General features: G+C 38.9%; 1 protein-coding gene across 2 annotated transcripts; it reads right to left on the reverse strand.

Annotated features, from left to right (window-relative positions):
• Nucleotides 1-2,806: 2,806 nt before the first annotated feature.
• Nucleotides 2,807-15,454, reverse strand: stat3 (signal transducer and activator of transcription 3 (acute-phase response factor)). 2 transcript variants are annotated; one of them, XM_026164384.1, is made up of 24 exons: nt 15,178-15,454; nt 12,561-12,710; nt 11,820-12,063; nt 11,635-11,727; nt 11,460-11,541; nt 11,256-11,356; nt 10,314-10,465; nt 9,971-10,129; nt 9,672-9,764; nt 9,452-9,511; nt 9,311-9,340; nt 9,121-9,214; nt 8,988-9,035; nt 8,727-8,810; nt 8,114-8,212; nt 7,836-7,971; nt 7,694-7,746; nt 7,505-7,599; nt 7,001-7,140; nt 6,684-6,905; nt 6,475-6,517; nt 5,025-5,084; nt 4,086-4,183; nt 2,807-3,841 (listed from the first exon to the last, which is right to left on the reverse strand). In XM_026164384.1, exons 2-24 carry the CDS (start codon nt 12,686-12,688, stop codon nt 3,801-3,803), a joined length of 2,355 nt encoding a protein of 784 aa, XP_026020169.1. In that variant the 5' UTR covers nt 12,689-12,710; nt 15,178-15,454; the 3' UTR covers nt 2,807-3,800. The 2 variants fall into 2 exon arrangements, with proteins under 2 accessions (XP_026020169.1, XP_026020170.1); XM_026164385.1 differs by lacking the exon at nt 5,025-5,084.
• Between the last annotated feature and the right edge of the window lie 386 nt (nt 15,455-15,840).

The raw sequence follows: 15,840 nt of genomic DNA on the forward strand, positions 1-15,840 counted from the left end.
ATGAGATATACATGAGATATATACATGAGAATAAGAATTAAGAGTGCTATGTTGAAAGATATATACATGAGTGCAGGTGGTGATCAGTGCCAAACATAGAATGATGCAGTGACACAGCGTAGGGTCATGTGTTAGTGGCGGGGACAGTCATATGGTTATTGTTCATGTGTCCAACAGCAGAGGGGAAGAAACTGTTCTTATGGCGAGAGGTTCTGGTGCGAATGGACCGGAGCCTCCTGCCTGAGGGGAGCAGGTCAAACAGACTTTATATATATATATATATATATATATATATATATATATATATATATATATATATAAACTCGCTTATGCACCCTCGGGGGCGTCTCCCATTTCGACTTCGGGACTTCCAGGCCATACTCGGCACAGATATTTTTGTATACTATGACAGCCACATTGTTTTGGGGTTCCATGTATGCCCCGCCTGCTAGCATCTTGCACCCTGCTTTTATGTGCTGGACTGTCTCAGGAGCATCTTTACACAGCCTGTCTTGAGGCGCCGGTATATATTAGGTTATTTAGCAACAGATAAGTAAGCGGCGCCGGTATATATTAGGTTATTTAGCAACAGATAAGTAAGCTTTGAAAAGAGCATCATAGAAAGGCAGAATGCCTCAGAAGCAAAGACGGGAAGAGGTGTACAAATCTGTAGAAAAGAGCGTCAAACAATTTTTGAAATTGTCAATTTCAGAATAATTTCCCTGGATGTGAAATTGTGAATACTTTTAATATCTTCATAAGATTGCAAGAATCTGGATAAATTTGCATACCAGATTCAGTTTTGGATCCCTCTGATCTTCAGGCCCTCAGGCAGTACTGCAATAAAAACAGACAAAATTCTGTGTTGTAATCACTGGAATAAGTCCAGAAATCATTGTCTGTGAACACAGTTCACCACAACATCCATCTTTTTGGGACGAAGTCTAATTTAAAATAGACTGAGACAAAGTGGAAAATTGCTCTGTGGTCAGATAAATCAAAATCTGGAATTGTTTTTGGAAAAGAACGTCATATACTTGAGGAGAAGGATCATCTAGTTTTTTATCAGCGCTCAGTCCAAAAGGATACAGTTTTGATGGTAGCGGAGTAAAAGGTATAGACGGGTTTTAAAGCAACATACGTTCCCATCCAGACACTGGTTTTTAGAGAAAGCCTTACATATTTCTAGGTGTTTGTAGGTGCTGAAATGGCCTGTGTCCAGATGTTTCACCAAGTGAAAAAAGTGATGTTTTATATATTCTACTGTGAATAAAATGACTTTAAAAGATTGAATTGTTACTTACAATTTACACAGCAACCCAATGTTTTTGGAATTGGAGTTGCAGAACTGATCTGACTTTATTGGACAGATCAAAGTGAAAAGTAGTGCCTACAGGAGGGAGGTTGAACGTCTGGTGTCTTGGTGCAGCCACAACAACCTGGTGCTGAATGCCCAGAAGACAGTGGAGATTATTGTGGACTTCAGGAAGCACACAGCCCCACTCCCCCCCATCATCCTGACTGACACCCCCATCACCTCTGTGGACTCATTCCGCTTCCTGGGTACCACCATCACCCAGGACCTGAAGTGGGAGCCCACCATCACCTCCGTCATCAAGAAAGCCCAGCAGAGGATGTACTTCCTGAGGCAGCTGAAGAAATTCAACCTGCCAACACGGACGATGATGCAATTCTACACTGCAATCATCGAGTCCATCCTCACCTCCTCCATCACCGTGTGGTACGCTGGAGCCACTATCAGGGACAAACAGAGACTGCAGCGTGTTGTGCGCTCTGCTGAGAAGGTGATTGGCTGCAGACTCCCATCTCTGGAGGACCTGTACACCTCCAGGACACTGCGGCGTGCAGCCCGGATCTCAGCTGACCCTTCTCACCCTGGACACAGTCTGTTTGACCTGCTCCCCTCAGGCAGGAGGCTCCGGTCCATTCGCACCAGAACCTCTCGCCATAAGAACAGTTTCTTCCCCTCTGCTGTTGGACACATGAACAATAACCACATGATTGTCCCCGCCACTAACACGTGACCCTACGCTGTGTCACTGCATCATTTCATGTTTGGCACTGATCACCACCTGCACTCATGTATATATCTTTCTACGTAGCACTCTTAATTCTTATTCTCATGTATATATCTCATGTATATCTCATGCACATATCTATCTTTCTTTCTACATAGCACTTTAATTCTTATTGTCTGCACTGAAGCACCGCAGCAATTTCCTAATGTTGTAAACCTCAACATCTGGCAATAAACCCATTCTGATTCTGATTCTGAAAAGTATCCTTTCAAGTCTATGGTTATATTACTTGACTGTTTTTAGCGCCAACCTTTCTTTATGATCTTTTTTAGAAAACCTCTGATGTTTCAGCAAGGACAAAGTGCCAAGTGCTTCATTTTTGGCACAATAACTGTGTGGACTTCTCAAGTGTAAGTGTTATTTTAGTTCAGGCAGGTGTGTGATGTGTAAAAAGGAGTTGGTGAAGGTTAAGCATAAAAATATCAGCTACAGAGATACCTGCAGCACTTCTCCAGGATATTAAACACCTGTCTGAAGCATTGTTCACACGCAATATAAAACATAAATAAAAGTAAAAATAGGGTAATGACACCATCCATTGTTACTGGCTTCCTCAATTAGTCTTATGCAATTAAGATGGTGCTTTAATGAAATGAAGGAGCTTTCCATGAACTATAAAGCAACTGTGGACAACTTACACTCATTTATAGATCAGCGTAGGCTGTTTTACTGGCATTCCTCCTTCAAACACAAACAACACTACTGGCTGAGGAGTAATTCATTAAAATGGTTTATTTACATTTTGAGCACGACGCCGTTTTCTAGTTCTGTAACTCTTGCTGATAAAACTGCCAAACTGACAGCAGATTTACACTGTGGCAATAACAGGTGCAGTTTTGAGTTGTCTATTCCACTAAAAATACCACGCCAAATACTGAATGACCCCACCACGCATTGCACCCTGTGGTCTGACACCAAAATATCACAGTTACACAAAGCAAAATCATGTTGTGAAGGTCTACAGAGGGATTGCTGCTTGTGCTAGTCTTTCTGGCACCATTAATAGGAGCCTTCACTACAAGACAAAGAAACATGTGGCTTAAATTGTACAATATTAAAACGAAACATTTCAAACCGTGAGCTGACAAAAACTGCATTTCATAACTTCTCACAATGCTAAAGGAGAAAAAAAAAACTTTACATGAAAATAATTTCACAATTGTCAGAAATTTCTTGTCTCTTTACACACCTCGATTGGCTGAAACAAATACAAGAAATATTCCAATTTGTGTAAAAAGCATAATGAAAGAGAAACCGTTTTATACAATCAAGATAGGGTGAAACAACGACACCATGCTGCGTTTGGCAGGGACACTGAAAAAGCCTAGCTTATACAACAATTACTCTCATTACATTTTGTCATTCAAATAAAAGAAGACATTATTCATAATTTTTCTAAAAGTAAACAACCTATAACTCGTGCTTAAATGTTTAATGTACTTGAAAAAAAAAGAAAAAAGATCTATTAATTATAAGGAGAACCATTAAAAAAAAGAGTAAGTGCCAATTCTGTTTCAAAAGAAAACCTTCCAAGACCAACTGCCTTCCCTATTGTGTGAAAGTGAGAAATTTTTTTACATAGAAAAAGAAACAAACTGTACAGGCACACTATGTGTGGAGAGAAAAATGAATCAAGAAATTCTCTAACATAATATGAAACCCAACAAAGAAGGAAGTGGCTGAAGTACTCGATGACTCTTTTCACATAGGCGATGCTACATCCATTTCCAAAGTGAGTGAATCTGCAGATTAAATAAATAAACAAGAATAAAGCAATTAATATTTCAGCCGAATGAAGTACATTTATGCTTAACGATTAGGTCTTATAGTAAGAACATCTTTTGAACATAAAGACATTTTGGCAAGTCCTTTCAAAGGGTCTGACACATGGTTGTAAAGATAAATAAGTGTTTGGGGGAGGAGGTAAAGCCCTGGAAATGTACAAATACAAATGTGTGTGTTTGTAGTACATGTAAGTAGACTCACCCATATGCCCTGGAGTAGCTTCTGCTTCGTTGTGCATCAGGGAGTCAAGGGTCCGGGGTGACATGGGGAACAGGTCACTGGTGTTTCCAGAGTTTGTGCTGTGAAAAACAAACAGAGTAAAGAGCATAATATTGAGTACTATGCCTGGCGATGGCTACACAAATCAAATATGAAATACTATCTGTGGTAAGAAAAGTGATGAGGAAATGTGATGCAGCTATCAGAAGTTAAAAAAAGGAGCTGTGATTCTGCTTTGATAAACAAAAGATTGGTTATTGAGTAAATAAGTCACTCCTGTCTCATCTCACTCTGGCAGATGATTTAGCATTGCCTGTGCACACAATCACTGCAAAAGAGCAGGGCAAGGGATTTTGTTTTTAAATGTATATAAACAGCATAGGTCATTAAATGCATTTTTTTTTTTTGCTTTAAATCAGGCAGTACTGTGCTCAACTGAACAGAAGGCAAACTGAACGGATGTTAATGACAACTAAGGATCAAGTGGATCGAACAGACCAGAGTCTTTTGTTAAGGCTTCACAAAAAACAAAGTCCCCTTTTTGTCTTTTTTCTCCCACCAAACTCACTTCAGCCGTGTCCATTTTATCATGGAACTGATTTTGAATGTTTTACCTTTTTATATTATTTGAATCACTTGTCACTCAAACTATTATGACATCTAATTCGGACCGTTTAAGTCCCACAAAATAATGTGGATGAGGAATGATAAAGAAATGCCTGCAGGAAACAAGAGTATGGGGTGAAATAAGTGAAAGACTAATGAAAGGCAGGGAGCTACTTTTGTATTAGAACTAGGAACAATGTCTGTATGTTGGACTCAAAAATAGGAATTATGTAGGTGAAATTACTACCCATCAAACACACAAAGTGACAAAATGCACACACAGCCCTACATGCCAACTCCCCCCGAGTGGCCTACCCTGGGAATCCGTTCCCAAGCAGTTCACTGTCCGGCAAGTCCATGAAGACGGAGGGACACCTACGGAGACAGGTCAGGATCTCACTGAGCAAACCTCACCATCAAACCTACTAATACAAGGCGGATGACCCGTTTCTACATTCCCCTCGTGTCAGTCAACCTCACTCTATAAAACTCACCTGCAGCTAACGTCCAACTCCTCTGCCTTTCTCATTTGTGCTCATCTCAGACATTCAGGAAAGATTTGATGATCGTCAATAAATATTAATCGTGAATACCAAAAATTCTAAAATGGGAATTCCATTCATGTTGTTTCCCTGCTAACTGGTAGAATTACAAATTTAGAAGTTTAAAATGCTTCTTTGTGCTTCCTTTCGTTCATCCTTAAGACTTTAATGTATATTTTGAGGTCTAAATATGGTCTAATAAACAGCAACATCAGTTGTGATTAGGGATGGGTATTGTTTAGATTTTGCCCCACTGTTATCAGTACAGTGAACACCTCTTTGAAGCGAATGCTCTAAACCCTAACCATTTGAGATTAATATTAATAAACAAATCTACGATTACACAGTTAGCTGGGTTGTGGTTCCTTTTTACAACTTCTCCATTATTCTATACTGAGTTATAATGAACTCTATATGTGAGCTCTTTGCTGCTGATGTATTGGCATATCTGCTTTCTTGTACTTACGGTAATGAGCACTTTCCATATCATTTCTAGTGAAAACGAATGCTTACATTTCCCACCCCCATCACTAATACTCTATCTGTGGGTGTGTGTGCACAGTTCTGGGGCTTCCCCTGCCCTTCATTTATAGATTCCAAGGAAGAGAGCTCTCTTCTCGCTTGGGACTACAACACATGATAATCTCTCCAGAGAGAAGAACTGACAACATTACAGGTTGTTGATACTTTACGCTCAGCACTGGTGCCCATTTAATACCATATTTTGGTACCCATCCCTATATATGATAAGAGAAAAATCCATACTAAATATTTGGAAATGGCCAGTGAGCCAGATGATGGCGTACAGAAAGAGTGAGACATGGCTATTCGCATGTCGAAAATGAAAATAAATTACTTTCACATGTGCTCAGTGAATACACAGCCAGATGGCCCATGTACAAAGTCAGTCTAAGCCAGTTCCCTACAGAATCTAATACCTGGGTTCACAACCCTTTTCCTGAACATTATGATTCCTCCTTCCTCCTTCTCACACTGAGAGTTAAAACCTCTATGTTGTTTTTTTTTCCTGAACATTTGATTAACATTTGCCACATGAAACAGTCTGAATCTGTGTCTTAATCAGGAATACTCAGTCTTCACAAAATAAAACATCAACAGGAAGTACAAAGAACTAATATAAGCGTTGGCCACTGTTTGGCATGCGACCATCCTGTAAATATTATCATTCTGAGATACGGAAGAAGGGAGTGGAAGATACTTACGGGGTAACGCAGATGAACTTTGTCTTCAAATAAGGCTGAATAGCTGTTAGGGAAAAAAATTGGAGAAAATAATGAGTACTATTAAAAACAAAACAAATTTAAAAAAAAACCTAAAAAACACTTGCAATGCTGTTATAAACATACTGAGCAATATGTTTGAGTTTCTTTTTAACTAAATAAAGACTATGAAGAACAAGGCAGTAACTTACTGCTCGTTGAGTCTCCTCCCATCTCGGCTTCAGGAGCTGCTTCTGGCCTGCAGTATTTCCCAAAGGCTTCCTCTTTGGGAATCTCAGGATATAGGTAGACAAGAGGTGAAACCAGGATATTGGTGGCATCCATAATCTTGTAGCCCATGATGATGTCAGCAAACGACATGCTGTTGAGCTGCTGCTTGGTGTAAGGCTCCACTGACTGGATCTGGGTCTTTCCTATATAAACACAAAAAAGTTCAACATCACAACAAAAAGAGCACATGAAAAAAAAAAAAGATCATCAAAACAGCATGAAGTTCTGAAATACTCACCACTGATGTCTTTCTCTACCCATGTAAAGGTGATGCCCCCCTCCTTGCTGCTCTCGCTGAAGCGCAGCAGAAAGGTACCGGGAGGTTTTGGACTCAGAATAGCTCTCTCTCTCTCCTTACTGATAAAACCCATGATATACCTGTAGACATATGAAGAAATGAAAATACTCTTAACCCTGTAACACCAAGTTTGTAATATTTAAAACATGAGTTTTTCAGATTTCTTTTTGTCAGAAAAACCTAAATAAATTGCACAAAAACACCAGCTATATTAAAAAAAAGATACCAATTAAAACATGTATGCACTAATTTATAATTAATATTTTTGTTTAAATGTGTCATAAGGTTAAATGATACACTCCAGTATCAAACATTTTGAATTTTCTGGCAATTATTTCATGGTTCAGGCTTTACGGCTAAAAGAAAGTCTCTTCCATGTCAAGAAATTTTCTAATATGAAAGGAAGGTAAAAGGCTTGACTGTAAACAAAGCATGACCTCTCACCCTTCATTCCACAGTGCAAGAATGTACTTTTTCACCAGGTCAATAATGTTGTCAAGCCACACCCAGAAGGAGAAGCCTTTGCCTGCCATGTTTTCCTGTGAAGTGGAAGAAAGAAAAAAAAACTCATACAAAACAATAAAATATCACTAACAATAATGCTGAACAATTTAGTGCCATTTGTTGTAGTACCTTGCAGAACTTGGCCCAGGTGATTTGGCATCCAGAGTAGTTGACACATGGTCCTATATAGATAATTAAAGAATTAAATCAGATTCATAAAGAATCGTGAAAAACTAAAAAGACTTTGATATTTTAGGGCTTGTCATCAAACCTAGTAATTTCTCAGCCAATGTGGTGAGCTGTTCAATGGTCAGGCCTCTCTTGGTGGTGGAAGAGAACTGCCAGCTCAACACCTCAGCCACCTGGTCCCATGTCCCCACTGGAGGTTTGGTGAAGAAGTTCACGTTCTGTGCAAAGAACCACCAAGGCAAAATGTTATGAAAACATACACATTTCCTACTTTCTACTCAAACAGATCTTCAACTCCATTGAGTTAAGATCCACCTCATGCAGAGTTTAGTCCCTTTCCACCAGAGGGTGCTGTCTTACCTTTGGGTGGTTAGTGAGCATGTTGTACCACAGGATTGAAGCCCAGGCATTTGGCATCTGGCAGATGTTTGATATAACTACCACAGGCAGGGAATGGGTCTGCAAAAACATGGTGTGTGTAACAAAAAAAACAACATCCATCATCCAAATGTTATTTATACATGATATTGTTTGTCATATATTTTATTAGCTATTAAAAAAAAAAATAGACTTAAAAGTTAATTTAATTTTAAATTAGGATTAACGCATTACTAAAGGAGCTGCAAATTCAAATATTATGATTCTCTAACAAATCACCATTTGCATCAGCGTAAATCTTCAGTGCCAGTGACCCTGCCATTAACTGTGGGCAGGTCAAAAAAAGGGCAAACAGAAGAAATTTTGTGTTTTCAGAATCAGTCCCTGTAGAAGCAGTGTTGATGAAGGTGACTGGAGGCGGACGACTTCATAAATGACTAACTTGTCTGGTGACTAACTTTGTATTGGGTGTCATATAACGAAACTGCATTGTGCTTCGGGAGTGTTTCGAATTTTGCGGATTATTAGTGTTGCTTGGGTTAATAACGAAAGCAGAAATATGCTCCATTTCATGACACACAGTGGCAGTACTCACCTCCAGATCTATCTTCAGGCCCTGGTGATAGACCTCTGTTTCAAACGTGATAAGATGCAGTTCCTCAGTGACAATCAGAGAGGCCTAGAAAACAAAAAACAACCTACTTAAATCTCTTTATAAAACTATATGTATACGAGATAAAGAGGCCTGTTAATTACAGGTTAAAGCAGAATTTTTCACATGCTAAATACAGTTAAGATTCTGTAACGAGCGGTTTGTTCACTACATTACACAAGTCCAACAAGAAATAGGACTTACGTCGCTATTGGTCCGTCCACCATTACCACACCTTTGTTCTCGCAGGGTCTGCAACAAACAGGAAGTCAGTGCTCCGCAGAAGGCCTTTATCAGATTACTTCATAGCTTTCAACCGGTAAAACGTTTGACTCACCAAGTGTTTAAACTCTGCTGACAGGCTACCATTGTTGGACTCCTCCATGTTCATAACTTTTGTGTTAGTACCGAGGATGTTAAACTTTCGTGATCTAGTAAAATCATAGTAGAGCACAAAGTAAGAACCTTTTCTAAAATACTACACATTAAAAGCTCTGAGGTTTGAAAGTTTGTTTTTAAAGTCTTACCCTCGAATTGCAGCCACATCACCAGATTCCCTGAAAAATAGAGATGCAATGAGTAAAGCAGTACATTTGCTTTGTCTTTCTATCCAAGTGATCAAAACTTAACAGAAATGTTGGATGGTAAAAATATATAAATAAACTCACTTATCAATGCAAACTTTAATTTTCAGCTGGTAATTGAGCTCAGGAAACTTTACCAGTAACCTTTAAAATTTTGAGAAAAGAGACAAGACAGAACAAATTCATCCACTCATTAAAATGACTGTTCCACTTCCCGTTATACAGGACACAAAAAATGTTGCAATAAAATGTATAATCCCAAGTATAAAAATGTACAATCCGGTGTTGTAATCCTGATTCTCACCTGACTTTATTTGTGAACTGCACGCCTGTTTTGATAACCAGAGGTCTGTCCGGATGCATGGGCATGCAAGGCTGTCTTTCAACCACAAAAGCACTATGACACAAAAGCATCACATCAATACATGATGAGCAGTGTTAAAGGTATAAGTTCCCTAAGTAGTAATTTTAAATGTTTCTGAAATTTCACATTTACAATATAAAAACTGTGAGAGACTATGGGAAGCCTTAAACAAGTCAATAACTTAAATCCATGCAGATCAAGTTAAGACAAAAATCTAAGTAGATAAACATCAAATGTACCTCTTCATTAGGTTTCTGAACAAGTCCACAATTTTCTCCTCAAGTGCGGGCCGGTGCTGAATGATGGGGTCTCCTTTGTAGGACACCTTCTGTTGGAGCTCTTCCAGCTTCTTGATTTGCTGACGAATTTGGAGCTGGGACTCAGCCAAGGATGTAATCCTGATTAAAGTAATAATACAAATTGCAAATCAGACACTTGTCTATATGAAGGGAGTAAGAAGAGCAGAGACCAAAGTCCACAGTCACTTGGCCAGAATCATTAATTTATGATGTGAAACCTACTGTGAACATATCTAATAATAGACAGTCAATGATTAATCTCTGCACCAGTTTCCAAGTTTACCAAGTTTCAAGGCGATCGAGACAGATGTTTGGAGGGCCTCCAATACAAGCAATCTGCTGTCTCCTCTTCCAGTCAGCCAGTTCTTCATCTGTCAGGTTCTTCTGTACATAGTCCATGGCAGTCAACAAGCCTCCCATCTCCGTAACAATTTGCTATAACAAAGCAAACACAGCACACATTAAACATTGACATAAAGAGTTATAATCCATCTGTGGTCCAAACTTTGTACCACTGTTAAAGATTCAAACAATGGCTGTGTTAATATTCAGGTTTAAGACCAAGATTATTCTTTACCATCATTCAGCTAAACATTTAGATGTTTCCAACTATTTATTTATAAGTGACTTATGTATGTATGTATGTATGTATGTATGTATGTATGTATATATATGTATATATTGTACTATTCTTAGTTAGCGTATTGTCTGTCTTGTCTTAATGTTGGTTTAAAATGGAGCACTGTAACAAAAAATAATTTCCCCCAGGGATCAATAAAGTATTCTGATTCTGATTCTGATTTATCAATCTTGCATTTATAATTTTTAGCCAAATTTCTATTTTCACCATTGATGAATGTAACTAGCAGTAGTTGCTTGTTCAGTACACTGCTGTCTGGCAAAATTTAATGGTCAACATATGTGCAGCATGCACAACTAAGGGACATTTGGTTTCACAGATGCAATGCCACATCTATTGCTTTTTGTGCTAGCCAGCAAACTTAAACTGGGTGTGCCAGCTTAAGTCCAGAGGTGTTGTTTCATTTCGATCTAATTACTTCCTAAAATGCCTCTTTATACATTTTTGCACGCCCTGAAATGTACAAATACAAAGGTTTCCCTTTATAAGGCATTATAATGTGTTTCGAATATCCTTGTTTTATAGATGTTACCTAAAGCACTTGACATAACACATGCTTAAAATCAATAAAGTTTAAAAACCCACCCTCCTGAGCTGATCCAGGGCGCTCAGCATCTGCTCGAGCTGGGCCATCTTCTGCCTCGTTGCAGCTGCCTGGCTATTTCCATTTAGATCCTGGGACAACTCTGGGAAGAAGGTGAACAGGTCACCGTTAAATTAACTTTTAGCTGTTAATACAGGCAACACAGCTAAGAAAATTACATCAAAAACATAATAAGGTAATTATACCTCCTTGGCTTTTTAGGGTCTTGTAATTGAAATCAAAGTCATCTTGCAAGTTTTCAAGCATTTTCATCTTCTGTTCCATATCCTGTGGAGAAATGGGTGATAATGTACATACATTTATGCCAAGAAAGACCAATTACGTAAATATGCAGTAAGTGACTCTTTAATGAGAACTAACCTGGACCCGCTTCCTGATGTCTTGAAGATTGTGCTCCAGTATCTGCTGCTTCTCTGTCACTACTGTTCCAGTGGGATGGGCTGCCTGGCCATCCTGCAAGAGAATAAAAGATATACTACGTAGAGCCATTGTACTAACTATATACACCATAAAGTCTGAAGCTAGGTCAATATTGCTGTATGAACCTGTGTAGCAGAGGTGGCAGTCTGCAGCAGCCTCTGTTCTTCCCACAAACAGCGGGCAACAATGCGAGCAATATCCATCGGTTTCTCCAAGTACTTGCTCTGCAGATGCTGTTTAATCCTGCGGAGGTTATGCTGGTAGAGCACGTTGTTCTCCTGCAGGAAACGGCTGTACTGCTGATCTATTTCTCCCAAGAGGTTGTGGAACACCAGTGTAGCATGTGACTCCTTATTGGCAGCGTAAGCCCTTGTAAACGACAGGTAAAGTGATCAGTATGTGCTCATTTCTAATTTTTCCTCATACATTTAGGTCAAACTCATCCCCATTTGCCACAAGAATGAGTACTCGGGTTAACAAGCATACTGACACATTATATCAGAGTGCCCCGATTCCTGTGGTGGTGTTATAAGGAAAGAAGAGGGTGATAATGAATAAATAAAAACATTTTTAAAGCCAAAAAACATTTTGGAAATCATAATGAGTGGCCATCTCCCAATCCAAAGGGAGAGAAAATTACATGAATTAAAATGTAATTTCACAACAGAGCCTAGAAATTTAATTTTTATTTATTTATTAACCTTTATTTAACCAGGAAGATCCCATTGAGATTAAAAACCTCTTTTTCAAGGGAGACCTGGCCAAGATAGGCAGCAGCAGATGTCTCACAGTTACAGAAATTACTCAAACACAGGCAGCAACAACACACATGCAACAATAAGTGAAAGAATACAATTATTTCTTACCAGTCCTGACTCTCAATCCAAGGCGCAAGAAACTGTCGTAACTCCATGGGGAAGCTGTCACTGTACAAGTGGTAGAGTTGCTCCAGGTACCTGGTCTCCAGCTGCTGTAACTGGTTCCACTGGGCCATCTTGACACTCACCTCCTTTGGCCTACATAAAAAATATGAGTGAGACAACATAAATTCTCCAAAAATTCTATGAAAATACAAACTGATAATACATACTGCCACAGTTCCTGATAGAATCAGGAAAAATTAACTGTAGGGAAATAGCTAAATATCAAGTTTTCTCTGAAAACGATGTCAGGCCCATACAAGCTTCCTATTCAGTACAGTCACTTCCTGTTCACCGAAACACTACGCCTCCACCAAGAAATTTAGGCCAACATGAACAGCTGTCAACTCCCCGAGCAGACAGGAGTTAATGATCTTTGGTGGTAATTTTGTCTCGAAGGTATGTCACTGCGCTTTCTGTACTTTGCAATTTGAGTAATAGTGTTTCATTTATTTTCAATCAATCACCTGATATCAGATAACTCTTATCTAGGTTATGTAACTATAACTTTTCCATCAGATCCACTTGAGCGGTTCTCCTAGCCTTCTCACATTTTCAGCTAAAGGTTACATCATTCCCTGAAGAATTTTCTACTGTACACTAACAATAACCAGACATTCAATAAATCAAAAAGGAAGCCATTTCCTTTGTTTAATCCTTACATAACATGTTGGATAGTGTTGCAGTAACATCATTCCACTGAATGTGTGTACTGTGTTCTCTAATACACCTAAAGTTCGACTTTAAATATAGGCAGAGACGTTTAACAAAGCTTTCATGCTTGGTAGCTGCTGACACAGAAATGTACTTGACAAAAAACAAAACTTCACTTTCTGTTTCCAAATGTAAAGATTTTCTCCTGCTGACAAAGCATAGCACCGAAATAATGCTGTTCATGTCTGAACAGGTTAAAACACGGACCTGAATTTCCATCTGTCAAGGTATTAGCATTATTCAAATCAACACTACATAGGTTCCATATTCATACACATGGAGGTGAGTGCCTTCTCAAAAGCGTCATTTTAAAACACCAACAGAAAGTGGATTTCCCAACATTCACTGAAATTAGTGTTCAAGGAAAGCCACTAGTTTCGGTAAAACCCCCCAAAAAACAAAATCACTAATATGCTCACTAACGCTCACTAATATTGTGTTGCTATTTTAAGCAGTGAAGGCACATAATTAACTGTCCCACAAATGTTGCATTTTTCATATGACCAATGTTCCTCTTCCCACATCATATGAAAAAGATGCATTCATCCATGGTGTAGATTTCTGGGCATGTAAAAACCCTGAGAGAATCAAACCAAAGAATAGGCAAGTCTTTATCAGCTCAATAAACAACAACAACAACAATAAAACAGTATTTCAAGTTAACCATGACCCTTAGGCACAGTTGTAAGTTTATTGTGTAACCTACTTATCCTGTTTCTCCTGAAATGGCTGGACTATTTTGACATTTACTAAGCCCTTCTGTGAGATCTCTGCAGAATTATACGTGTGCAGTTACAGAAATAGTTGTGTTTTATTTTTAATCAAGAGTAACTTTAGACAAGCAGCTTGTTTATGTCAGATGAAAGGAATCCATAAAGTCTAAACAACTCATCTGTTGGTTGCATAACTTAGACATTTTGCTTAGGTCTCACACATTTTGTGTTCCTTTTCTTTTCACACCTCTATCAATGTCTGAGCTTTAAAACTAAATCTAAAGCTCTCAAATTAAAATCCACAACTCAGAATTAGTTATCATAAATAAACCTGTCTACCCAGCTTGTCCACTGCCCTATGCTCGGAAGTAAGTGGCACAAACAGTGCCAAGCAAAGTGCCATTCATTAAAACTCATACCTATGATATTCCAGGAAGCACTTCCTTGAGACAACAACGAGAAACAGTAAGCATGTCAACCTTCACTGGCAGTGGATGAAAACAATAGTACAACTACATGTGTTATTAGGCAAAAATAAATAAATAAAAATACTGATTGATTATGATGTGCGTCCATATTCAAAACTCGTCAAAAGTTAATAATCTGCTAACTCACTGTCCCCAATTAAAGCCTAATTTATTGAATGCAAGCCTTGAATCATAAGGCTAGGTAGTGGGTGTGCTGTCCAACTGATGGCATGGTGATGGGCGTGACAGCTTAAAGAAAACAGAAAGAACTGAACTGAATTTTCCTCGGTCCAAAGGGGCATCCCGTTAAAGCCCACCTTCCCTTTTTAAAGCATATCAGATGTACTCCCATTATTAAACGAGGCGTTAGAGAGTAGACGAGAAAAACAGAGCACACAAACACAAAAACTCTTAAATATTACGTCTGTAATATACATTTTACAAGAAACGAGCAGAACTGTAACACACTTAAAAACGTTATTACCACTTTAATAAATTATATATCACTGTGAGCAGAGGGGATTTCTCCAACGTGAATAACTAAGAACCTATAAAGTACTGCAAGTCTACCCCAGCAGCGTTATCGATATTAGAAGTAGACGTGCATTAACATTACGTTAAAAATATAAAATTTACACCAAAAGCAGAAGTCGATTTATATTTGCTTACCTGGCTCGATGCCACTTATTTAGAAAGTTTCTCCGCCAAAACAGTAACCCTTCTCATAAAACACACTGACGATAACGGTCAGTGGCAACTTTCGTAAAGATTTTACCCACAAAAACGAGGGAAAGAGCTCGAAAAAAACCCCGTAAGTCTTTATATTCTCTTCCCAACACGAGAAACGCTTCTTCGTCGCGAGTACGGATCTTTCAGTCAACCCATCCCCTACATTGCAGACTTTCCAGCCAGCCAAACTCCTTAAACTATTTTACTGACATTTCCAGCCGCCAATAGTGGTCTTCAACTCTGCTGTCACCAATCACAATGCAGCTTATAAGCAAAGGAGGCGGGACACTAGCTTGAGGTTGGTTGAGGAGGTCCGCTGTATCGCTGTCGCAACTGAGCTGTTCTTCTGTGAACACCCTCCCCCGGGTAAGCCATAGAGTAGACGTTTACGCTGGGTAGCACCGGAGGGAGCACAAACATTTTCACGGAACAGCCAGCCTAGAAGTCATCTGAATTACCGGCAGTGCCGACGTCATCGAGAGTTTAATAACACAAGAGCGCTTCATTATTTACCTTCAGTTATAATTCAACCCTCTGGTCACGGTAGGTGAAGGAACACAAATAAACTTATAAACTGACAAACAAGACAACATTATCAGCCAG

Source organism: Astatotilapia calliptera, chromosome 4 (assembly GCF_900246225.1).
Source record: "Astatotilapia calliptera chromosome 4, fAstCal1.2, whole genome shotgun sequence".
In the NCBI taxonomy this organism is placed as follows: domain Eukaryota; kingdom Metazoa; phylum Chordata; class Actinopteri; order Cichliformes; family Cichlidae; genus Astatotilapia; species Astatotilapia calliptera.